Here is a 27,133-nt window from a genome sequence, read left to right on the forward strand (position 1 = left end):
AAAATACAAAATGCAAAGTAAATGGGGAAGCCGTGGGGAGGAAAGGGGGAAGGAGAGGCAAGGAAAGGTAATTGGGGAGGGGGGGGGAGAGAAGCACTGACTTCCAACTCTCTCCGATGGAGTAAAATGAGGCATTAACATCCAATGACAATTTTTGCTTTTCAGAATAATATGAACAAGCTATTTCTATATGAGCTTGACCGTTTTCTTGCAGACGTTTCATTACCACGCTAGGTAACATCATCAGTGCTACAAGATAGTGGGGTTTGCTGAATGGAAGAGGAGGAGAATGGGAGGAGGAGGAAGAAGAAGAGGAGGAGGAGGAAGATGACTGTGGGGTCCTTGGTGCTGTCTGAGCTTGGCTCTTTTCTTGCAGACGTTTCATTACCAAGCTAGGTAACATCCTCAATGCTATCATTTGCCTCCCTTCAACCACTCCTCAAAATTGTAAAGAAGAAGCTCTGATCTACATATTTCAATGGGAATAAATTCTTTCGGCAGTATTCTAAAAAGATGCTCGCAACCAATATCAACGTATCCATCTGCGGCAGAGTCAGCAGCTATCTCTGTCCCATTAAAGGAACGGGATTGTTTTCCAAAACCAAACAACGGGAGCCGAAGCATCCTCACAACAGCCTCGTGACCCTGGAAACGATGCGGCTGCTCCACACTGAAACCAAAGCATTGTATTTCCGTGGCAACTGGATGGTTGCTTGGTTCAAAGGAAGGATTGTGTTCATTATTCCCATTATACCCACTAGGCTTCTTCAATTAACTAATTAAAATGACAGGATGCTGCCAATAGATCCCTCCTACGCGGAGAGAAAGAGCAGAGATTCGGTCTAATCACGGCTTTATATTTCACTTTTCCCCCCCAATGGCCAAACTTAGTAGATCCCAGGCATAGGATAGGATGGGATATTGGAATGAAGAATAGAATGGAATGGAAGATAGAGAGAACAGAATAGAATAGTAGAATATAGAATAGCACAGAATATAGAATATAGAATGGAGTCTAGAATAGAATATAGGATAGAATATAGAATGGAATATAGAATGGAGTCTAGAATAGCACGGAATATAGGATAGAATAATAACTTCATTGCCACTTTGAATGTAGACTAATCAGCGAACATTGAAGTGAAATCTCATTGCAAGCAGCTCTCAAAGGGTCACCGCCTCCAACGAACACTACATAATATAACAGAATAAATAAATAAATACAGATAAATACAGACTCTAGTTCAAATATAAGGATCATCAAAGAAAAAAGGAGGGACAGGTTCAACTTGCTGACCCCCAAAATGTGTCGGATTTAACACACAGGTTTTCCTGTGTGAGGTTCCAAGGCTCCTCCGTGGAGGAGTTTATTGGCTAATATTCGAAAGGAAAACTTCTTTGAAAATAGTGACAACTTCTTCCCGAATTTATGGCAGGAAGCTGGGAAAGGTTGAGGGAAAGAGGAACTTGGATCCGTCAAAAGCAGCCGAGGAGAGGATTCTCCAAGGGCCGCCATAGCTGGCTGGGGAATTCTGGGAAGCCCAAAAGTCTTTAAAGTTGCCACAGGTGGAGAAACCTGGCCTAGAAGGCACCTCCAGGCTGCTTCTTAGGAAACGGCCAATTCACCCACAAGGGCCCCATCCCACCTGGACGGTGGCAGCTTCCTTGTTGAGCAAATCTTTAACCCTCTTGGGGAAGAACCTTGGAGGCCTCCGGGGCCCTCGGGAGATAGGAGAAATCACGCGATTCAGAATGATCCCTCTCGCACCTTTGCTCTCTGCCTTATCACTTGTGCCACTGCAGTGCAACAGATCCAAAGTCCAGTGAAGTACCTGGAACCACACCCCAGGAAGTGTGCAAGGGCAAAAAGAAGAAAGAAGGGGATCGTGACGCTGAAGACCACACGCCAGCGAGGCTCAACCTTTTCGCTGCCGAGGGCCGAAACCGGAGTGCCAGAACTCAGAAGAGCATTTCCGGTGCACATGTGCACAATGGAACCCAATAAAGCAGCTGGCGATGGCACACGTGCCCACAGAGATGGCTCTGCGTGCCAACTCTGACACGCGTGTAATAGGTTCGCCCTCCCGGCCACAGGGGGTTTAAGCAGTTCATGTTTCTCTTATGAGCCGAAGCAAAGGAAGGATCAGTAGCCTTCGATCCCAGAAGAGGCTCCTGAGAGTCTTCACAGCCACTTTCCCTTCAGTAGATTACATGGTGTGTGTTATATGTGTATTTGTTTCATATTTCACTACCTTTAGCACAAGAGAGTTGGAAGGGGCCACGGAGGTCTTCTAGTCCAACCTCCTGCCCAATCAGGACCCTTGTATCATTTCAGACAAATGGCTGTCCAGCCTCTTCTTAAAAACCTCCAGTGTTGGGATCTCCCACAAGTTCTGGTGGCAAACTGTTCCACTGATTAATTGTTGTCACTGTCAGTCAATTCCTCCTTAGTTCTAGGTAGCTTCTCTCCTGGAAGAGTTTCCACCCATGGCTTCTTGTCCTGCCCTCTGGGGCTTTGCGGAGAACAGGTTGAGCCCCTCTTCATTGGGGCAGCCCCTCAAACACTGGAAGTCTACTGTCATGTCAGCCCTAGTCCTTCTCTTCTGAACCTTTACAGAATAACAGAGTTGGAAGGGACCCTGGAGGTCTTCTAGTCCAACCACCTGCTCAAGCTAGAGGCCCTGCACCACTTCAGACAAATGGCTGTCCAGCCTCTTCTTAAAAACCTCCAGTGTTGGGATCTCCCACAACTTCTGGGTGCAAGCTGTTCCCCCGATTAGTTGCTCTCACTGTTTCTGTTTCTAGGAAGGTCCTCTCCTTGATTAGTTTCCACCCATCGCTTCGTTTTCTGCCTTCAGAAGTTTTGGATTGAATCTCACTTTCATTATTTTTATAAATCACGTGCCTAACGCTCCCTCCTCTTCCCATTCCCCCCACAACCACCATTCCATGGGCTGGGAGAGAGTGGCCGACTCAAAGCCACCCATCTGGCTTTCGTGCCTAAGGCAGGATTAGGATTCCCAGGCTCCGGATTCTAAGCCTTTCTGCCTTAACCGAACCAGACCAAGCTTTAAAAGGAAATAACTTTGGAGGTTGCTCCCCAATTGCCAAGAAACGTTTTGTTTTACACCTTAAGACAGTGCTTCTCAACCTTGGCGACTTTAAGTCCTGTGGACTTCAACTCCCAGAATTCCCCCTTCCCAGCACAGCAGGGAATTCTGGGAGTTGAAGTCCACAGGACTTAAAGTCGCCAAGGTTGAGAAACACTGCCTTAAAGATATACAGAGGGTCTTTTATATAAAATGGGAGTTTCACAGCACTTCCTTGACACACTTAAAATTGATTTATGATGTAAAAAGCTATCTATTACGGCTGTTGACTAAGAGGAAGCTGGGAATAACAGCCTGGTACAACTCATGATGGCAAAAACTGCATTGTCAGAACGCTGTCCGGATTACTCAGTGATTACTGCAGTGATTCACTTAACAAGTGTGGCAAGAAAAATAGTAAAATGGAGCACGAGCCATTTAACAACTGTCTCGCTTAGCAACGTAAATTTTGGGCTCAATTGTGGACAATCACCTCCTTAATCAAAAGGTGACTCAGTGGCTAAGACACTCAGCTTGTCGATCAGAAAGGCCAGCAGTTTGAATCCCTAGCGCCGCGTAACGGAGGGAGCTCCCGTGACTTGTCCCAGCTTCTGCCAGCCTAGCAGTTCGAAAGCAGGTAAAAAATGCAAGTAGAAAAATAGGAACCACCTTCGGTGGGAAGGGAACAGCGTTCCGTGAGCCTTTAGTGTTTAGTCATGCCAGCCACATGACCACGGAGACGTCTTCGGACATCAGCGCTGGCTCTTTGGCTTTGAAAGGGAGATGAGCACACACACCCCCTAGAGTCAGGAACGACTAGCACATACATGCAAGGGGAACCTTTACCTTTACTTCCCTAACCAAGGAGAGTAGAAATTAAGATAGTAGAAACTTATATTCAAATACATTTCAAAGTAGAAAACAGTCAGTGGAAACCTCAAATTATATCACCAGAATGTGGTATTGCATTTCTCTTAGTTTAAGAACTGATTTTCTAACTCTGCAGGTTAATTCTGAGTTTGGAGTGTCTAAAAAAAAAAAGGAGCCAGTTATTCACAATGTATGAGAATATTAGCTGTGTTCCTATTTGGCCAGTTTGAAAACCCTGATTTCGCAGAGCAATTGAAAGAGAAGCAAAGACTGTGAAGCTGAATAATGGAAGCGTAATGGAAGTTCTCCCTTTATTTGGCCCTGTTGGGTTTCTGTTGACCCGAGCAGAATGACTTCATCTAGCAGAGGAACCAGTTTCAACCTTCATGAGAACATCCTGAGGCTAATTTTTATGAGCGCGCGTCCTTGCAACTCCAGCTCAACCAACAAGAAAGTCTCAGAAGGCGAAATCCAGCCAGGATCATCTCCGTCTCCTGACGCTTATGGGAGCACCGTGACTTCTCATAATTAATTAGGCATTTGATTTGCATCTGGCCCAGGTATTCACAGAGAACAAACGTTTATGATTTGAAAGCTTTATATACTAGGTTTATTCCAGGGTGGATAGAAATAGATGTTTTTTTTAAATAAAAAAATCAGATTCTTTGGATTTTTATCAAATCTATTCGATAAATTTTTCGGTGTGTCAACAGTGGGTCAGAGGAGGAGCCACTGCGGGACAGAGATGATAGTTGTGCTTTAAAAATTATGATTTAAGTCGAGGTGATTTAAATCAAGCCTTTTTACCAGTGATTTAAATCATGCTGAAACACCTACAACTTCTGAAGGCAAAGGCTTTTACAAGATCCTGCAATAACTACTCATTTTTTTATAAAGAATTTTTTTTAATTTTTGAATAAACACAAACAGACAAAACACACATACACACACACACACACAAACCCCCACAAAACCATCTTCCAGTACAGCACAGGTTCTAATCCCAGTAAGGGTATGGCTAGCTGATGAGAGCTAAATAGCTTGAAATAGATCTATACTAGTCTCCCTTTATTTATTTATCAGCACAAATACAACATATATAATTACTATCATCATGCCTCAACCTTCATTTGACTATAATTGTTTTTACATCCTTTTATATAAAATATTCCAGATTTAAAGCAAAACCACATAATGGCATTCCATTAGCTCTTCCCAATATCATCCAGTAACATTACATCTTTATAACATGTTCTATATAAAAATTGGCTATATTTAATAACAGAGTTTCTAAAGCTACTCTTAATATCTAAAGGTAGGGATTGTGTTTACTTGGTTTAATTAATTTCTATTGCTGCCTATCTTCAACCAGTGACTGGGTGGCGTACATCATAAAAACATAAAATAATAAAGCAATTAAAACAATACAGAAGAAATAGATATGGTTGCCAGGTAAAAACCTTCTATTTTATTCCCAAGGATGGCAACGATTAAATAACATTCAGGGGAAAAAAACAGCTGAGTCTACATTTATGGGTAAACAAACTCGGCTGGTTCTCCAGAGCTGATCCTTCCTCCATGTCCCATTCTGGGCCACACAGTCACAATCTGCTTTATTTTGGCAGAAATTTTGCAAAGGCATATTTTAAAGCGCTCTACAACCACTCTTTCTGCTTGACACAAGAAAGGAATATCAACACAAGCGCATCTCAACGATTTTAGGCTGTGTAAGCAATCCAAGCAATTCAGTTAGTTCATGAGTTCCCACTGAAATCAGTGAAGCTGATGAAGTTTTGATTAAATTGTACCACTAATTCTAACCAAGGCCAATTTTCTTAATGTGTAGTATGTTCAGTAGGAAACACATCAAAATTCACTTGCAAAGTTTGGAATTCAGCAGTAGAACAGAAACCTAGGAATTTATGTCTCTTTGGCTACCTGGGCCAGTATCTGGTAGCCAGTACACGTAATTTCGGTCTGGAGTCCACTAATTTTGGCTCTCCTATTGGCATCATTTGGCACTTTTATCCCCATTCCTCCAAACACATGGAAAAAGGGGCTGGGCACTGTTTATTTCATCTGAAGCTTTTAAATTAATTTTTTGATATTATAGACGAGATATGTTCTTCCTTTTTTAAAGTTGTTTCAAACTAGGTAAAGGTTCCCCTCGCACATATGTGCTGGTCGTTCTTGACTCTAGGGGGCAGTGCTCATCTCCGTTTCAAAGCCAAAGAGCCAGCGCTGTCCGAAGACGTCTCCGTGGTCATGTGGCCAGCATGACTGAATGCCGAAGGTGCAAGGAACGCTGTTCCCTTCCCACCAAAGGTGGCTCCTATTTCTCTGCTTGCATTTTTTAACATGCTTTCGAACTGCTAGGTTGGCAGAAGCTGGGACAAGTCACGGGGGCTCACTCTGTTATGTGGCGCTAGGGATTTGAACCACCGAAAGGCCGACCTTTCTGATCGACAAGCTCCGCAACTTAGCCACTGAGCCACCGCGTCCCTCTAACTTGACCTAGTAAGCAGCAAAACATTGAAAATACTTTACAAGAACTGAAAAATTATTCCCAAGCTGGCTAAAATTTAAATGGGGGGTATTTCTTATTTTCAACACAATAAATCTACGTCAAAAGCTTCACCTTTTATTGGCTGCCTTGAAAGCGCATCGACAGGAGATCTGTGGAAAGATGATCCCTCCTTTTGCTAATAAAATTTCAGCATGTTTCAACTGACAGTTGTGATGGCATATCTGAAATAGTTTGAATTCAGGTCCGTGTTCAAGAATTCCTTTCTCGCACAGGCAGCCCTTGACTTAGCAACCGAGCACAACGTCACAGTGGTGGAAAAAACCCAACAACGTTTGCCAGTCCTCGCACTTATGACATCCCTGTGGTCATATGACCAAAATTCGGGCACTTTGGCAACCGGCAGGCATTTACCATGCTTGCAGCTTCCCATGGGATTGCCATTGTGACTCTCCCTGGGGGCTTTTGACAGGGAAAGTCAAAAGGAAGGAAGTTGGATTCGCTGAAAACCTCACCAAAAAAGAAAAGGTCATAAAATCAGACGCACCTCACTTAGCGACTGGTCCCAATTGTGGTTGCAACTTGAGGACCACCTCTATGGATGCATTTCACATGTCACAGGCCAGGCTTCCCCCAAGGTGAAGGTTCTCCAGAGTTCTAGGCCAGAGGCAGGGGACGCTGGAGGACTTTTAATGACTTGTGGCCTTCAACTCCCAGAATTCCCCAGCAAGGGTCAAAGGGCCGGCGTTGGCCACCTCTGTTCTAGTCTCATAAGGAAAACTTTTGCAGACTCTCACTGATATGTATAAGGAGGTCATAAAAATACTGGCGGTTTTATTTCCAGTCCCTTTTCTAATGACCCCCTTTCATTTTGGGAAACGCAGCTACAGCAGTGATTCCCACAACTCCTAACCAGCTCCTCCATCCTCTCCTCTCCGCCAGTTCTCGCTCAAGGACGGCTGAACTATTAAGGCTCATTTCTTAAATGATGGACTGCTGAAAGTTCTAAGTAAGAGTCATAAAAATTGACAACACCCAGCAGAGCCACAGACAAAAGAAATGGAAGGGTGTGCCTGCCAGAGATCTCGGGACAAAGAGCAAGAAATGCAGGAAACTAAGCAAAAATTGTTAGAACTGTAACTTTCCAACAAGAGCAAACTGGTCAGAATGAAGGACAGGTAGAATTCGGACTGAAGGTGTCATATGAGTCAAATCCCCTCTGTCCACACCAGCGTTTTCCCCCTGTCCTCTCAAGCCTTCGAACTGGATCCCATGGAATTGAGCAGGCTGGGAACAGAACAAACAAGGTTACATCACTGACTCCCACAGGACCAGACTAACTGGGCCTCTTTGCTCTCATCAGTGCCCTGCGTCAATCTGGGATGCACACAGGATACACCCAGCACACGGCAGTTGGCAACCTGTGGAAAAAAGCTTCTCTTGGCCATAAAGGAGAATATTTGGAGCTCTGGGTTGAAACGAGGGGTGCTTGGTGCTCTATGGGCTCGGTTGTTTTCTTGCAGATGTTTCATTACCCAACTAGGTAACATCATCAGTGCTAGTAAGGGTTTTTTTTTTTTGCTCCCGGTTTATTTCCTAGAGGCTTGCCCTGTCAGCGTTACTGGGGGCGGTGAGAGCAAAGCCCACTCCTTACCAGCACTGATGATGTTACCTAGCTTGGTTCATGAAATGTCTGCAAGGAAACAGCCCAGCTCAGGCAGCGTCAAGGGCCCCACAGTGAAAAATGTGCCAGAAAACCACCGAGATCAGAGAACACCAAGGGCCCCTCAAGCATCTCTCTCAGTCATCATCGGCCGCGCTTCCAATTAAAATCTGATAATTAGGTAAAGAGTTCTTGATACATCTTGTACGTCTTTCTTCCTAACATCCCCAACTGCGTTCAGCCCTTCAGACCTGCGCACACACAACTGTGCCGGGCTAAGGTGACTTTTGAGGCATAATTTACTTCCTCTCTGTGACGTTTCCCTGTCACAGCAATGCTGCCGTGGCTAAAAGCCATGCTTACTAGAGCATAAAATTAGCTTTCCTGGTGCTGCAGGGGGTGCTTGCTGCATGGCCCAAAGCTACCTGCTCTCCTCGCCAGTGACTTTCTTCGTTATTATTGAAGGACTCACTGTGGCAACCATGGAGGGAAACGTTAATTATTAGCCTCCCATAAAACTGGGTTTCCTAATGCGCTGCCCTCGCTGCAAAACGTCCTGGCACCCTTTGTACGGGGGAGCAAAGGCACAACATCCTTTGAACCACATATTGTGTTATGGACTGTACATGGACTGTGCAATTGTTAAATCCTAACAATTTAGGATTTAAAAAGGTTTTATTGCAAGCAGTGTCCTGAATTATGTGGTCAACACGCCGCATCCATCAGGCCCTGTGCATTTAATCTTCACCTTAACTGTTGTTAGATCCACGTCGTTAACTTGCAAAGCAAACAAAATGTTGTGGGTTTGCGTTTTCCCAGAGGAGGAAAGCTTCTACGCAAAGAGAGTTCTTTTGTTCAGCGTCCACAGAGAGGTGGACGGAGGGAAGGAAGAGCAAGCCTTCTTTCTCCCAAGGGGAAACTCCTATTTCCCAAAGACAAGCATTACTTAATTACGCCTCGTGTTCTTAAGACTTCTGAGCTTGGAAATTATCCATGCATTGCTTCCATTCACACCCACAGCAACCAAGTGAGCAGCAGGGCCCACCTGCAGTTTAATCAGATGATTTAAAAAAACTGGAGATAATGCCACGGTGTCACTCACTATTTTATCACGCTATTAAAAAAAAGAGAGAGAGAGAGAGAGAGAGACCCACAAACTACGTTAAAGTGGCCAGAATATTCTGAGTTAGGCCACCAGCATCATAAAAAGCCCCTGGCATTTAATAACAAAGGGCATTCCAGACAATTATCTGCATTGAGGGTCTTGCAGATTTTTGACTATTCCCCAAACTCACCCTGCTTAATTTTCCTGTTCCGACAGGCCTGGGGCTAAAGAGTTTTTGCCCCCCTTCTCGAATGGTATGGTTGTTGTGTGTTTTTAAATTTTGTATTGTTATGTCTTGTCTTTTTTTATCCCCCTGTCTGTACTCCCTTCCCTGATTGAATTGTGAACCGCCCTGAGTCCCCTTCGGGGAAAAGGGCGGCATACAAATGTAATAAATCAATCAATTAAATCAATAAATCAATAGCACTATAGCCCTTTGTGTTATTGTTTCAATTCAAGTAGGCTTTTAAAACTCTCCGGATTCTGAGGTCTTAAAAAGTTTTGAAGTTTCGGGAGAAGAGAAAAAGAAACTTTCCTAAGTAGCTGCTTCACTGGCTTCCAAGGTCATTCATCTGTTCAGGACATAAAGCGGCACCTTAAAAAAAAAAGAAAACCTAGACTACCTGTCACGTTAACTAATCAAATGTCCAGAGAGGGCAAGAGGAAAGGAGTCCCTGAGCTTCTCTCATATACTGCCTCTGAAGGGACATTCTGTCCACCCCTGGGGACCTGTTGGAAGGTGACTTTACTATTAATGACCTGGGAACCTCTCAGCCTACATATTACGGCCGGGTCATTTGTCTAAACGGGTCGGGGCAGAGTCACGGGATAAGCAGGCGCATTTAGAGGAGACGGTGTTGCTCAGAAAGGGCACGTAAATAGTTTGAAGGGAGAGGGGGATCATTCTGAAAACTTGTAATCAGGATCCGTCACCAGCTGGGCCTCGGGGCTACCTGTAGTAGCTTCTGCTTTGCCAGGACTTGGCGGTGTCTTCGAAAGGTGCTGGATTCCTCCAAGTCCAAATGCCCATGGACCAGGAAGGGGCCCTGGGGGAGCTCAACCAATCTCATTGTACATATGTTGTGCGCTGACAATAAAGAAGTATTATTATTATTATTATGGCTGCCTGGGATCCAACCATCCCTTTGCCCAGTGGTGGGATTCAAATAATTTAACAACCAGTTCTCTGCCCTAAAGATTCCAACAACCAGTTCTCCAAACTGCTCACGAAGTTAACCACCGTTTCTCCCGAAGTGGCGCCAACTGGCTGAATCCCACCACTGCCTTCGGCCCTTCTCTCTTCCAGCAGATGTGGAATGTGAATTATGATGTCATCCAATGGGGAGATCCAGGGCAGAAAAGCCCCAAACCTCCCTCCCCTCTTTCCTCCCTCAACTATCATTTCTCCTTTGGCAAGCCTTGGAAATCTGGGGGGTGGGGTGGTGAAGGGGTTCAGGAGCTCACCCGGAAGGACTTGGGCAAAAATACAAGACCACAGTAACAGAGAAACTTATCTTGTGGACGATAGTGGCGAATTCATGGTTAAATCAGGGCTTGATTCTTTTTTATAGCACTTTTGTTTAAGGTTGTTTTGTTAGAGAAAAATAGATATTGGAGAAGGGGAAGACGGTAGAAGTTAGGGAAGGAGAAGAAGGGAAGAAGAAAGTGGACTCTTGATGAAAGAACAAAGGAAGAAGAAGAAGAAGATTTATGGACCTGAAGATTAAAACAGAGACGGATGAGGGGGGGGTTGTAGTACTTGTATAAAATCTAAGAGGAAGGAAAGAGAGTAAGATGGTTGGGAAGGAAGTCGGATGTCACATATAAACTGTAACTTTAGGGTTTTTTTCTTTTTGCTTCTTCCCATTTCTTTCATTTTGCCTTTTATCTCATGGGAGGAAGAATGGCCTTTTAATAAATGTACGTTTAAAAAAAGACCAGAAGGAACCCAAGTCCCATCATGCTGGCCTTCCTGACGTCTCAATCTTCTGCCCTGACTTTCTCTAAAGCCCCCTTTGGATGCCCCCGAAGCCCCATGGTCCTCCCGGAGTCCCAAAGCCCATCATCCCCAGCAAGAAGGAGTCGGAAGCAAGGATGAGCTGAGGGTCTTTGGGAAAAAGAAACCAGCTGAATGGCTGGAGGGGAGGATTGCTCCAAACCCTCCAAACCCCACTGCCTCCCCCTCCTTTCTACAGCCCTTGCGGTCCCTGGAGCCCCAAAGCCCATCATCCCCAGTGAAAAAAAGCCCCCGTCAGAGATGAGCGCGGCCAAGGGGGAGCGGAGAGGAAAGCCTCTCAGGGCCAGGGAGGAAGGCAACCCATCGGGCTGTGCTGCAAGCTCCATCATCCCCAGCAGGAAAGCCCAACAATCTCGGATGAGCAGGGCCAAGGTGGAGGAGAGGAGCTTCGGGGAGAGGATCAACCGCCCCAAAAAACCCTGAAGCCCATCGTCCCCAGCAGAAAAGCCCCACGGTCTGGGATGAGCAAGGCAAAGGAGAAGCAGAGGGGCTTCAGGATCAGGGAGGGAGACCCTCCCCCAAAGCCCCATCGTCCCCAGCAAGAAAGCACAGATGAGGAAGGCAAAGGGAGAGCTGAGGCTTTACCGGCTCCCCTCCCAACACCCCTCGGTACACCTGGAGCCCCAAGCCCCATCATCCCCAGAAGGACAGGGACAGGGAGCGAGACAGGGCCACGGGGGCTCTGAGACCTTCCCGGTTCCCCTCCCAACCCTCCCCTCCCCCCAGGCCCCTCCGGAGCCCCCAGGCCCATCCTCCCCAGGTGGGGCCAAGGCGATGCTGAGGGCTTCGGGAGAGGCTCCCCCAACCCATCATCCCCAGCAGGAAAGGAGAGATACGGACGAGCGAGGCAAAGGCGGACGGGGGACCCTCCCGGGGCCCATCCTCCCCAGCGGAGGCCCCTCCTGCCCTCCCCCCGACTCACCCGGGTGGGTCATGGTCTGCACCTCGGGGCCGGCGGCGCCGTCGTAGTTGAAGACGGCCACGGCGGCGGCGTGGAGCCGGGCGGCGGCGTTGATCTTGACGCTGAACATGCAGCCTCCGCCGCGCTGCACCAGGGCCACCCAGGGCCGGTCGGGGGGCGCCGCCGAGAAGTTGGTGCGCGGGCTGCAGGCGTTGAGCCCCTCGCGGGCGTCCGGGATCACCACCAGCCCGGAGGCCGGGCGCACCGGCGAGTCCTGCCCGAAGAGGCCGCTCTCGCCCGCGCTCCACGCCGACCGGTTGCTGCCCGACTCCCGCCACGACACGTTCAGCCACGCCGTCCACACCGACTGCGCCCCGGCCGGGCACGGGCCCCCGACCGGCCCCCTCGCCAGCACCAGCACCAGCGCGGCCAGCAGCGGCGGCGGCAACCACGCCGCCCAAGCCGACCCCGATCGCCGCATCGCCCGCTGCCCGCCGCCCGTCGCCTCCGGCAGCCTCTGCCGCCGCCGCGCCAGCGGAAGGCAGGAGGGGGCGGCGCCCGGGAGACACGCCCACTCCGCCCCGCCCCCCGCGGCCGTCGCCAATCCCCTCAGGCAGCCGGAGAGGGGGGCGGCGCTAAGAGGACACGCCCCCTCCCCCCTCGCTACAGGCAGCCGGGCAGAAGGGGGGGCGGTGTTTAGAGGCCACACCCCCACCCTCGGAGCGAAACCATCGCCAATCGCCTGAGGGAGCCGGCAAGAAGTGGGGCGGTGTCTGCGCGGGATGGGCACGCCCACTTCCCCCACCCCCGAGCGACACCGTGGCTCGTCGCCTCAGGCAGCCTCTGAGCTCGGGTAGACACGCCCACTTCCTCCGTGGCTGAGGTACCTCCTTCACCTGGGCGCCTGCGCTAAGGATTCTGGGAGTCGTGGTTCCTGTGGCCAAGAGAGAACGAACAGGCAGCCCCCGAGTTACTAACAGTTCGCTTAGTGACCATTTCAAAGTTAGAACGGCGCTGGAAGAAAGAGAGCCGTGGCCACCTGATCAGAATTCAGCCTCTTGACAACTGGCTCCTATTTGTGACCGTTGCAGCATTGTGGGGGGGGGGGATGTGTGTGTGGCATGAACTCCTTTGGAGACTTCTGGACAAGCCAGCGGGGAAGCCAGATTCATTTAACAACCGGGTTACTAAGTTATCAACCGCAGTGATTCGCTTGACTGAGGCAAGAAAGGTCATAAAATGCGGTGAAGCTCATTAACAGAACTTTTGGGCTTGATGGTGGTGGTTAGTCAAGGATGACCTGCATTTGGTGCTTTTTCAGCCTCTGGGTTCACTTGGAGACGTCTCATTACCTGCCCAGGTGATCTCATCAGGGCTTATGGGGGGGGGTTGCTCTTTGTTGAGCACACGCTGATCTCACCTAGTTTGGGAAATGGAGTGTCTACAAGGAAACAGGCAAGCTCAGAGAGCACCAAGGACCCCAGTCGTCTTCCTCCGCTCCACACTCTCCTCCACTAGCACTGATGATGTTACCTAGATGGGTCATGAAACGTCTGCAAGAAAACAAGCAAGCTCAGAGAACATCAAGGGCCCCTTGTTTCAACCCCGAGCTACACAAATATTCTTCTTTATTGGAAACCCATAATCTCTGGCAACCAACAGCCAGATAAGCAAGGATTGACACCAGACAAAGAAGCAGAAAGCCATGCTCTAATTAGGGAACTACAGTACCAAGAAAACCACACTGAGCGAACCATAACAAGCTACTATATATAGACAGGGAGAAAACCACTCACTTGCATTGATGATGTAATCTAATCAGGAAACAAAAAGTCTGCCAGCGAACAGCCAAGCTCAGAAAGTGCCGAGGACTCCACAGTCCAAACTGGAACTACGGAGGTCCCAGAGGTGGGTTTTTTTCAAGAGGCAACCGGACTGTCTGGTTTTTATTTGAAGACGTTTCGCTTCTCATCCAAGAAGATTCTTCAGAGATGAAGAAGCTGTTTGGATGAGAAGCAAAAGGTCTTCAAAGAAAAAAAAACCCAGAAAATCCAGTTGCTTCTTGGGAAAAAACAAACAAGCCACTTTTGGGAGAACCAAGACCTGGACTTTTATGGCTGCAGGACTGTAACTTTGCTGCTTGTATCCTTACGATTCGTATTGATATCGTTTCCTGATTTCTTATTTATACCCCGTGACTATCTTTAAGTGTTGTGCCTTACGATTCTTGATGAATGTATCTTCTCTTTTTATGTACATTTAGAGCATCTGCACCAAAGACAAATTCCTTGTGTGTCCAGTCACGCTCGGCCAATAAAGAATTCCATTCTATTCTGGATGACTTGAGAATCTCCATAGACACTGAACTACAGATATTCTCTATCGAAATTCATTTCTGTAAGATTTGGACACATGATGGCCAAGACTTCTGGAGAAGCCCCCCACATTGGGAAAGGTGGTAAAAAAAATAAAGAGCAAGAAATTATTGAAATGTGCAATTAAAAAATAAAAATCCATTTTATCGATCCTAAAATGACAAACACCAACTTACAACCGCAATTGGAATTGAAACTTCAGCCACTAAGTGATGCAGTTACTAAATTGCACTCAATTGTGTGACCATTTTTTGTTGTGAATCACATGACACACACACACCCCAACCCCCAGACTATTGCAACCATCATAAATGTGTGCAGGTTGCCAAATTTTGATTGTGTAACCATGGAAATGTTATGGTAGGTGTAAGTGCGAGAGAACCAGTCTTAAGTCACTTTTTCCAGTGCGGTTATAACCTCAAATGGTTGTTAAACAAATGTCGTAAGTGAAAGACTACCTGTACGGTGTTTTTATGGGAGTACAAGACCTAGGGATTCTGGAAACTCACTTAAAAACAAATAACAAGAAAATGCTCCAATGCGTGGAAGCTGGGAACTGTGAGTAATGCAATGCCATTATTAATACATCTGAAAGAGAGAGTTTAACTATCTTCAAGAGATAAGAGGACAAGGGTGGAATCTTCACTCTGGAAAAACAAAATCACAGAGGAGTTTCATTCATGGTATTGGAAAAATGGGGCAGGGAAATTCCACTTGATAACATTCAATTCAGCTTTGAATTGTATTTGCAGAGAACTAATCTAGGCCATTCTAAGCTCTGTCCATAAAGCTGCCTTTCCTAATTTAGCAGTGCCTCTGTCCTGGAGTCAGCTTTCCTCCATGGTTATTACAGGTCATTAAAGCTCCTATTAAAGAATAATTCATAGAAATATTACTACTACTACTCTTCTTTCTTCTCTTCTGCTCCTCCTCCTCCTCCTCTTCTTCCTCCTCCCCCCCCCTCCTCCTTGGCATGGCCTATCTCCTGGTGCTTCAAGCTTTCAATGAAAATACAATAGGCTCATTAAATAGGTCACAGAGATGGCGCTGTTTGATTAAGCAAGCAGATTGGGGCTTTGCTCGGCACTCCAAATTATGAATAATTGGGCCAGGATGCCTCATTCTGTCACCCAAGATTCTCACCCAGGGTTGGGGAACAGAAGAACTTAGGAAAACAAGCTCCACCCTGTTGAAATGAGCAAAGCTGGACAAGAACCGGGTGGATGGAAGGCAACTTGCTGGAATTCATCTGCTACTATTTTAGACTGCCTAGTTTAATAAAGTATACTATCTTTCTCACCTAATGTGTTGTATGAACACAGCTATAGATGTCCAGGCCAGTATGGATTCTGGGAGTTGAAGTTCACACAATTTAAAAGTTGCCAAGGTTGAGAAACACTGATTCTCTGGACCAACATCTCTCAAGTTGGCCTGATCCAGATTTGTTGAGGTTACTTACTCAGAAGATTATAACTGATGGAGATTCTAGGAGTTGTAGATTTAGGACATTGGGAAGATCCCAGGCTGTGGAAGGTTTGATTCATTCTTTTAACAAATCCATTCCTTTTCCAGGAAATGGTAACTGCTCCTGGCAGTTTATTTCTAGTTTCCATTCATTAACTTATGCGATAGAAGAAATCCTGTGCCACACAGGAAACTTGCATTGCCTTCTAAAATGCAAGTTAGTGCCCTGTGAATTTGGTGCAATCATAATCACTATAACAATGTAATAGTAATAATAATGTGATGGGAAAAAACATGAAGGCTTATTTTTCCAGGTTCTGAAATGCTGAAAAGCAAAATGCCACCTCTGAAAAATGTGTATATTCCCCACAAGAATGAATGAAAAGCACATCAAATACACTAAATACACAGTGAGGAGGGTTCCCCCCCCCCCCCCCCCGCACAATAAACACAAGGTCTCGGTGTCCTAAAAACAACTCCCTGGGATTTCGTACCTCAAGAAGCCTTGCCTGAGAGAGTTTGTTCTAGACTTTTCAAGAAGTTAAATAAAGATTTTGATTTGTGTAATTTTCCTTGGGCAATGTAGAGAGGAACAATGTCGGACCCTATTAGCTAGGTAATAAAAATGTGCTTTTCAAATAAATGAATTAGCTGGGAGGAAAAATTAGTATTAAGTGAATATTAATGGTTCCAATCTTTTTCCATCTGCGGACGAGACAGCATTTCTTGGCTACAGAGAAAGGTAACGAGAAGATAGGATAAAAGATAACAAAATCTTTCATCTTTTTCAGACAAAGAGTTTTGGGTTCGCGGAGGGGGGTTTCCAAGCTGGATTTCAGCCTTGTAAGTAAGAAATAACTTGTCATTTACTCACAAATGTCAGCTGAGAGCAATTGGTATGGAGCAATACATTAAACATTTCATGGTGAAAGTCCCAGATTTAAACATCTTTCTCCCCAGGCCCAAATAAAATGGATAATCTCAAAACATACTACCTCAATCTATTTAGGATATGGGGACTGGAGGCTGAAACATACGATGAACGGTTGCAAGAACTGGGCATGGCTGGTCTAGTGAAGAGAAGGACCAGGGGAGACGGGATAGCAGCCTTCCAATATTTGAGGGGCTGCCCCAGAGAGGAGGGGGGGAGGGGGTCCAGCTATTCTCCAAAACACCCAATGGCCAGACAAAGAATAATGGATGGAAACTGACCAAGGGGAGATTCAACCTGGAAATAAGCAGAAATTTCCTGACAAGTGAGAACCATCAACCCATGGAACAGAAGTTGCCTTCAGAAGGGAGCTTCATCACTGGAGGCTTTCGCGAAGAGACTGGACTGCCATCTGTCAGAAATGGCGTAGGGTCTCCTGCTTGGGCAGTGGGGTTGGACTAGATGACCTACAAGGTCCCTTCCAACTCTGTTAATCTGTTAGAAATCGCAGTTAGGGGTTCAAGGATCATGTCAAAAGGACAAATTGGATCTGTTTGGCTTGCTTTGATGTTATGTCAACTGTATATCTCTGACACGCCCCACAGACGTGATTCAACCAAACACAGCTTAGTGTAATATGGGAAGCTGTTTGTGAGATAGGAAAGTGTCCAGACACGTATAGGCAGAAATTCTGTTATATTATTCAGAAGAGTCTTTCCTGGAATTTGGCTGACTTTCTATTTGAATCAGAAAAAGGCATTTCCCTTCCTTCTTTAAGGGAGCTGATTACACAAGATTGGAGGTCTGGGGTTTTTCGTATGACCAGGGAGTGTGACCACAGGACACAGTCTCAGAAGCACCAAGTTACTGATGACCTGCAAACAGGGAAAATGTGTCTAAACAGGTCAAAGCCGGTTCTACAAACAACGAATATAGAAATGGCACAATTTGAGGCCTGCCCCAACAAGAGGCCTTTAAATGAAAATGGAAAACCACGAGGCTGTTCATTAGATTAAAGTATGCAGTTCTTAATATTTATGGCCATACCTCCAAGGGCCAATGGGTCGCTCACTTATAGCCAAGTGTTGTATCTTATGATTCTTGATGGATGCATTTTTTTTCCTTTTATGTACCCTGAGAGCATCTGCACCAAAGACAAATTCCGTGTGTGTCCAATCACATTTGGCCAATAAAGAATTCTATTCTATTCTTTACTTATAACGAAGGCTGGAAGGTGAAGAAAGAGCTGAGTTCCTACGGACTACGCACACCTGAAGATTATTCACACAGGTTTTTTAGCAATAGAAAAATTGTGCGTCATTGCCACCTTCTGATATGTATCTGTAACTTCCCAATTCAGGGTGCCATTCTGGAAGTTTCTGATGGCTTTTCAGCTAAATACTTAACCAGGTCTCAACCTGCTTAAGATTTGGTCACTTAGGTTACTGGATAACTATTTTTTTATACCGATACATTCGATGACGTTACACAATTGATAGGAGGCCAGGGTGATTCTGATTGACATGGCTGAAAATGTTTTGTTTACCTGAAATAAAGCTGCACTTTGGAATGCAGAACATGGGAAGTTAGCAGTGCGCAATGTCAGGTGATCCATGACGATTGTCCAGAAGCACCAGGCCAGAGAACATCATTCAGGAAAAATCAAACATTAATTTCTATTTGAAAACATGGAACATGATTAATAGAACAAATACAGGTAATTCTTAACTTAAAGCACAATTGAGGTTGCTGAGTGAGACAGTAGTGAAGTTAGTTTGGCTCCCTTTTACGACCTTTGTTGACGTAGTTGTTCTACAGATAGTCCTCGACTTACAAACAGCTCATTTAGTGACTGTTCAGTTACAGCGTCACTGAAAAAAAAAGGACCGTTTTAGCATCCCCATGGACACATGATTTACATTCGGACGCTTGGCGATTGATTCACATTTATGACGGTTGCAGTGTCCTCGGGTTATGGGATCCTTTTGCGACCTTCTGAGAAGCAAAGTCAATGGGGAAGCCGGATTCATTTAACAACCGTATTCCTAACAGCTGCAGTGATTCGTTTAACAAACATGGTGAGGAAAGTCGTAAAATTTGGCCAAACCCGCTTAACTAATTTCTCACTTAGCAACCTCCATTTTGGGCTCAATTGTCCCCGTAATTTGAGGACTATCCAGATTGTGAATTTGCTCTAACAGGGGCATAAAAAAAACCCCTAAATACCCAGAATTTGCTTGTCTTATTCCAGCGATGACATTCAAACTTTTCGAACTGACAACTTGGGATAAAAAGATGACTCCCATCCTTTTGTACCAGTTGTGAATATTTTGGTGTCACTCAGCTATTTTATTACTCCAGCATCCACTTCCTTGAATCATCTATAATAAATGTTCTTTGTTCGTTGTTGCTCTGATGTGGGATTTTTATGAGCGTTACACTTTCATAATGGCTTGCACCTAAGAAATATTCCTATTCAGGTATAATAGCAAGCAAGATACTGCAAGCAGATGGGTAGGAACGTTAATAGAATAACTACATGGGAACGGAAAAAAAAGAATCCGGGGGAAAAAACCACAGAGAGAATTGAAAGTGTAAAGAAGGGAAGAAAAACTGGGGAAGCGAATTGCTTCCTCAATTCTGTCTGTCATCCGCTGAACAACGGAGGAGATTGAAAAAGAAGAATGCAGCTTCTGTAGGGAGCTAATTTGTGTGATTATAGGCAGGAGATTTTTGGGAATGTGGGCATTTGGCTCGGTGTGCACAATTAAAAGTTGGCCAGCTCGGGGCACTATTGTTCCAGGATAGATAAAGAACTGTGCCTTGGATGTATTTCTAGAGTTCCATTAAGTTTGTTTCTACTATATAAACCCAGTGAGTTTAGAAGAGGCTTCTTCTTGTTCTCCTTTTCATGTCTCTATCGTTTCCGAAAACAGGGGAACAGATTCTCAGAATGAATTGGTTACAGAATCCCTCCTGATCAAAAACTAGTTTTCTTTATGCTTGAATTGTCTGGTTTTCCAAAGCGTTCCGTTCACCAGCAGTAGTAATGGCCAGGCAGTTTATACACTATTCACAAATGTACTCTTCTCTGATGATTGCCTGTACTAACCTGGGTATATATCAAACCACATCTTTATTGCAACCAGAGACCAGCATAAACCTGGACACATAAGCAGAGGAAAATCAGGAGGAGGCTTTAGTAGCACCTTTCCCATCCAACCCGTTTTAGTAGAAGGCATGGGGTTTTTTAGGAGCTGCAACTTGCTCCGTCACGTGCCTGAAATGGCTGAATTGATAGAGGATTCAAAATGGGATTTATAAACCGGATTATTTCATCGTTCCAAAACAGCTTTTAAAAAATCCGTAATGGGAGTGCCTTGGGAAGATTAGCGTGCTCCGATATTTTTCTGTCCTTTTGAGACCGAAACTCCATTTATTCTTCGCATGCTTCCTGAATAATGGGGGTGTTTATGTGTCCATTGTGCAATGTTATCATGACACTGAGGGAATTGACTTGTGCTATGGATAGGAAGGCTAAGGTTGAGGGTGGGTGGAAGGGATTGAGGTCTCGATGGGATCTGATGAGTCTTTTCCCATGGATCTCATTGATGGGAGTATCACCAACAAAGCCCGATTAAAGGAAGGATTTCCAGACTTAAGAGGCCAGCCGTGAAGATACCGGCACCCCTTGAAATCATGTGTCCAACCCTATTTACAGGTAAAGCCCACCTCCTTGGTGTCACGGTGAAACTATAACGTACACACAAACAACAACGTTTTACAGAGAACCTACAGATCACCATGGATACTCTACACCCGCGCTTCCAGATTCTACCCAGAATGCATCACACCAAATCAATTTCCCATTTTTTTTTAACTCTATGCGCTGACCCATTTGAGAAAGAGATGCTCAACTGATGGAATTAATCCAGGCAGTCAGGAGACTGAACCACCCGCCCAACTAGATCAATAGAAGCAAATTGATTCCTAGGGAGAACCTATTAAAAAAAAAAACCCAGAACAACAGAACACTCTTGGCTGTTATCTACATCTTACAGCTCGAGCCACTCAAAGCGGTTATTAATCAGCTACAAACCAGGCTGGATAGGGGGGAAGCTGCACTTTCCTAGGTACCTGGGTGGTAGGACTCAATTTGCATGCCAAACCCAACCTGGAACGAGATTCTCATAAGCAACCCCAGAAGAACGATGCTACTATAGGAACCAACCTTGGTTACCTAAACGGTGTGTGTGTGTGTTCCTATTTAACTCTCACCTTTACAGAAAGCACCATCAAAGGCCTCTCTGGAGACTAGAGATTTTTTCCACGATTCTCCCTCCAGTGAGGTTCACATCATAACCCAACAGCCGTGGCTCCCCGAATCCCACATGGGGCGCATATGTGCGAAGCAATCGAGGGAGAGAGGTTTGGCATTAGCACTCGAAACAAGGACAGAAGAACACCAGGGCTCGACCCGCTAGAGATTACAAAGTACAGACTGACAACAGCTCATTTAGTGACCATTCAAAGGTACAGCGGGACTGGAAAAATGGTCATTAGGACTGTTTTCCACACATACGACCGTTGCAGCATCCCCCCAGGGTCACGTGATTTGCACTCCGATGCTTTACAACTGGCTCATCATTATGACGATTATAGTGTCCTGGGATCACATGATCTCGTGACCTTTTGACAAGCAAAATCAATGGTGGAAGCCAGATTCATTTAACAACCGTGGTTACTCACTTAACAAACATGGCAAGGAAAGTCGTAAAACAGGGCAAAGCTCACTTAACAATTATCTCAGCAGCATTAATTCTGGGCTCCATTGTGGTTGTAAGTCAAGGACTACCTATATGAGCTGCTTGGGACGAAGAAATTTGACTCGCCCAACTGAGCAAGGGTTTTGCTGAAGGTAGAAGATGACAGGCCGTCTCAGAAGGATAGCAATAGCAATAGCAATAGCAATAGCAGTTAGACTTATATACCGCTTCATAGGGCTTTCAGCCCTCTCTAAGCGGTTTACAGAGTCAGAATATCGCCCCCCCACAATCTGGGTCCTCATTTCACCCACCTCGGAAGGATGGAAGGCTGAGTCAACCTTGAGCTGGTGAGATTTGAACCGCTGAACTGCAGATAACAGTCAGCTGAAGTGGCCTGCAGTACTGCACCCTAACCACTGCGCCACCTCGGCTTGTCAAACCTCGGATTTGACAAACACAAGGGAGAGTCTTCCCCACATTACGATTGTTAAATACTTGGATCGTCCCATGTCAACTGCACAGCTCCCCTTCTATCCCACTCGTCCCACTTTAGAGCAGCTTTCAGTTACTCCGTGCATCAGATGAAAGGAGATGCCGTTTGCAAAAGCTTCATCAAATTGCTAATATTAAAAGGGGCTGCTAGATCAGATCTTAAGACTCTCAGACTGCCAGGCATCTCTCCCTATAACAGGGGTGTCAAACTCAAGCCCCGGGGGCCGGATCTGGCCCACGGGGCCACCCTGGAAACAGCAAAGGACAGGCCCTCCCGGGCTCCATTTTTGCCCACGACGGCCTCCTGCAGCCCCCTGCCAGGAAAACGGAGCTCCGCTGTGACTGGCAGAGGGCTGCAGGAGGCCGTCGTGCTAAAAATGAGGCCTGGGAGGGCCACTTCCCGAGCTCCGTTTTCACTGGCAGAGCCACCCGCGCAGGCCAGTCCATGGGCCAGATGTAGCCACCCTGTGGGCTGTGTCCGTTTTCACTGGCAGAGGGCTGCAGGAGGCCTTCATGGCCAAACATGGAGATCAGGAGCCCGTTTTCGCCGGCAGAGCGCTCGGGCCACCACAGGCGCCCCCCCCCCAACACAAGCGACGTCACGCTGGCCACACCCACCCCATCCCCCGAGGTCAAACACACCCTGATGCGGCCCTCAATGAAATCGAGTTTGGCATCCCTGTCCTATAATATAAGATGGGGAAATATCACATAGGAGCCAAAAATATAGACCAAAGCACAGGCATTGGATGAAAGGGCCCAATCAAAATAGACACCGGAACCCCCCTGAATTCCTACTGAAAGTTCTGCACTCAGCAAAGCCACCAGGGGAACCGGAAGCTATTCAGGTGGCAACGATTAACCAAACCAGGCAGAAATTGAGACAAAGGCCAGGCAGGCTATCTGCTTGAACCACCAAAGGGGAAGAAATGGCCCCAAAGCTTTCCTTTCTGCCATTTTGGTCTTCTGCATTTGATCACAGGATTTGGCAGAAATATTTGTACAGCCCCCTCCAGAAAGACAATCAAGGAAATTCAGGGGCACCTTGCTCTCTTGGGAGGGAATTGGCGATTTTAATTTTTGGATAACCTCCCAGGGCAGAACGTCTGTTGGCCTGCAATGGTCCCTTCCTTGAGCCAGTTCTTTGTGTGCCCCGGATCGATGAACCAGACATTTAAAAACAAAACACTGCATCCTTCCGAGGGTACGCTTAAAACAGAAGGCTGCGCATCGTTAGAACAAGGGTCTCCAAGCCCATTCCTCATTTCATCCTCTTTCCAACTTTCACTCTGCTTCGGCAGTGGATATGATTAAGCTTCTGTTAAGCAGCCGCCAAGTCCAAACCCTCCGTTAACGCAATGCGCACCAGCCAGAGGTAGGTACATCAGTGGTGCAGATTTTCCTTTGGCTTGGCTTATGAAGAAATAGAGAGATGGGAGGGGAGGGGCAACTTACGATGTACCCAGGGGAGTTAAGTCACCGGAAAACAAAGATGGCTGCTGTTAGTACACATTGGATAAGGAAAGCGCATAGCTCTGCACTCTTGGTGTTTATAAAGAACATTCAAAAGCACAGAAGCCGGAGAAACCAGATGGCAAACTGCTTTTTCTTGTCTTTCGGGTTCTTTGACACCAGTGCACGTGTATATATATGCCTTCTCTGAGGTCTTTTATTCACCTTTGCATGCTCCTCCTTGGGCATCACCTTCAACCAGACTTTTGGAAGGTAGCAAGGGAAAACAGGCCCCTTTATTTATGGTCCCCCCCCCCACATTACTTCAGAATGCTGCAACTCTACTAATAAATAAGGACATTGAGGATTTGAAAAACCACTGATTTTTCAAGCCCTTTTTACCTTTTATTAAATTTCTAACCGCCATCTTACCTAGAAGACTCTCACGAGTAATCTTCTATGGGGTTTTTTTAATCACATTTTTTAATATTTTGGGGTGCAAGTCCAACCAAGTGTAAAAAACTTTCCCCAATGAACTTGGAACTAGCCTTCTGGCTGGCATAGTAAAATCAAATAATGAATAAACACAAGAAGCCTGTAATTCTATCCTAGTCTGATAATACTAGAAATTATCCTCGCAGCAGAAAAGGATACGGTTACACAGCCTATCCCTCTACACACACACACACACACACACACACACACACACACACAGCCAGAAGCTTCAGGCGGAATTCTGCCTCAAAGTCCAGCTTCAAAGGTCAAAATCCACTCACAAAAGACAGAAATCCTCATACGGTTTTCCTGTGAAAAAAGCGCCTGGGCCCAAGGGCTAACACTCACCGGGATGTGCCATGTGGATGGTATTGTTGCCGTGCCTTGCGTGGTTGTAGATGACCACGGCCGCCGCGCCCAGTCTAGCCGCCCGCTTAATCTTCTCCGTGAAGGTGCAGTTGCCTCTTGCGACGAGGGCAATCCAGGGTGACACCGCGGGGGCAAAATGCGTGTCCCACGTGCAAGCTTGGAGTTTGGATGAATTGGAAACCACCACCAGCCCTCGAGCCTCCGCCACGGGAGACTGCACGCCGAACATGCCGCACTCGCACCTGTTGTTGGTCGAGCTCTGGTTGAAAGCGTTAAAGTAGACCAAACTCACGTTGGCTTTGATGGGGAGAGCCCGGACGGCGCTGAAGAGGCCGGCGAGGATCAGAAATCGTGCAGGGCTGGGTTTCTGCCTGCCCTTCATTGCTCGGTGGCTTCAAAAATAAGACCCAGAAGGTGTTGAAAAGCATCCGTTTTTCCTCCGCGTTTAATCTGAAATTACAATCCTTCGGCCGGTAAGCAACACTGCTCCTCCCTGGTCGTTAGAGCTCGCGTTGCGTCAGCTCCCTTCTCACTTTGCTTATCTCAGGGGAATAAAAGGAGCTGATGCCGGAGCCACAGGGCAGGAACTCAGGCAGCTAATGCTCACTCGCAACCTTCTCGTTTCCACACAACTGCTTCCAAAGCAGACATGCCGGCTGAAGGGCTCCGGGCAGGTTTTGAGCGCCCCTCCCTACACACACAGACACAGGTGAGACGGGGCCGCCTTTAGGAAAGAAGAGTAAAGTGCTTACTCTGCAAGGTGATATGTTCCGCTCTAAATAAACATGGGGGAATTTGAGGGGAAAAGAGCCAATCCTAATTATTCCGGTAGACTTCATCTAAGTTTATTTATCTTCAAGTCTTTCTTGACTTCCAGCGGCTGCCTGGAGTGGTCCCTGCAGTCTTGTTGGCTGCAAGATTTTGGAAGCGGTTTGCCTCCTTCCTAGAGCTGAGAAGGTTCGACTTGGCCCAAGGTCACCCAGCTGGCTTTGTGCCTAAAGCAGGACTAGAATTCCCAGTCTCCCGTTTCTCTTAATATGTAACATCACTTTTATTTTAAAGCACTTTTTAAGCGAAACTTCGCTTCAAATGAATGTTATAAAAATACACAGAGTTTGGACGTATCTCACTGATTTTTGGTGGGTCTACTTTTTTTTTTTTTAACCCGGGTTTGAACACATAAGTAACATGCTGGCTCTATCAATCTTTTGCGACTTAATTTTCTAATACTGGTTGTAATCATCAACACTTTTGGCAAATCCTCTTCCCCCACTACCCATCCAGGTTGTGAAATAATAGTAGGAATAAGAGAAACCCTTTGAACCAAGAAGTGCATATAAATTTCTTCCAACTGCAAGCAATGCATTAGTACGTCTTCTGGCACTATGTACTATTACGCACCTGATAACATTTTTATTCTTTCTTTCGGTATAAAATTTTTCAGACAACACTTTAAAATCAATATATTCAAACAGAAGCCAACTGCAGAACATTATAATTGTTATATATAAAACAATCCAAACCCTAGAAAAAGGAAACGGACTTTGGCACCAAAAGGACCAGGGAGGGCATTTGTCAAACCTCACATTTCTTGATAGAAAGGGGTGGCTGGTTGTTGTTTCAGTCTGGGGAAGGAAAGACAGCAGCGAGAGGGGTGGTTTTCAGGACAAACCCAGCAGTTTCTCTGTGGCCCAGCCAATACGTAACTGCGGCATCAAAGCAACAGTGGAACGCAATATACAAAACAAGGACGGCTCGTTTCTTCCAAGTCACCCTAAAAGGCACGCACTCACAGACGCTCAACCCCCCCTTTTCTGGCTGACTGGGCTGCTTCTGTACTCTGCCCGCTCTCAAACCACATGATCAGATTTTACCTCTTTGCCCTAGACCGGCCCTTCTGCACCCAATGCAGCAGTTCTACTTCATTTCCATTCCGTAACAAAACCCCAAAATTACGACTTCTGATTGGAGTGTTCCTCCCCCCCCCCCCCCCCCACGGCTCATCATCTGCGGAAGAGGCCGCAACTGTATAATGATCAGCTGGCAATGTAATCATGATCCACAGTTGACACAGCAAATCTAAGAGGCTTGATTACGGCACTGCAGCATTTGTGCAGGCTCCACACACAAGCTCAAAATACAAACCCTGTCCTGGTGGCTTCCCTTCCTCCTTCATCCAAGCCTTCTGCAGACCGTTGATGAAAGACCATTTAACGGGGGGAACTTTTGAGGGAGACCACGCTGCTGCTGCTGCTGGATTGCCCTATCCTAACTCAAGACCTTCACTCCCGGCGACAAACTTTTCCTAATCAGACCAAATTCCGTCACCTAGAAAGCAGAGATAAGAAGCAAAAGAGCCACAGTCTTCTCATGTACGATGTTCATTTACCATAGAACAGGATCTGACTATCGGATGCATTGGTGGCTTATCTTTTGCTACTTGAAACTTAAACAAAGGTTAAGAAAGCAGTACTCGTTGCCAAAAAAACCTCTGATTTGAGAGGCAAGAATCTTATCAAAACACTTCTGCAAAATTCGAGTATGAAAGAAACAAAAACTTTCCTTAACCGCTGCTAAAATATCCAAATCGCGGATAGCATAGCAGGAGAAAAACACTCTC

General features: G+C 46.2%; 1 protein-coding gene across 2 annotated transcripts in view; it reads right to left on the reverse strand.

The window, feature by feature from the left end:
• Positions 1–24,910, reverse strand: part of RNF128 (ring finger protein 128) — a 38,401-nt gene extending 13,491 nt beyond the window's left edge. Inside the window, exon 1 of one of the 2 annotated variants that reach the window (XM_014060683.2) lies at positions 24,493–24,910. In XM_014060683.2, the coding sequence (XP_013916158.1) occupies positions 24,493–24,895 (403 nt within the window). In that variant the 5' untranslated portion in view covers positions 24,896–24,910. Of the gene's footprint in view, positions 1–12,190; positions 12,694–24,492 lie in introns of those variants that run through there. The other variant, XM_087727847.1, reaches the window with a different exon arrangement.
• Positions 24,911–27,133: the final 2,223 nt, after the last annotated feature.

Source organism: Thamnophis sirtalis, unplaced genomic scaffold, assembly GCF_051295495.1.
Source record: "Thamnophis sirtalis isolate CommonGarterSnake01/CBP01778 unplaced genomic scaffold, rThaSir2_p1.2 scaffold_13, whole genome shotgun sequence".
Classification (NCBI taxonomy): Eukaryota; Metazoa; Chordata; class Lepidosauria; order Squamata; family Natricidae; genus Thamnophis; species Thamnophis sirtalis.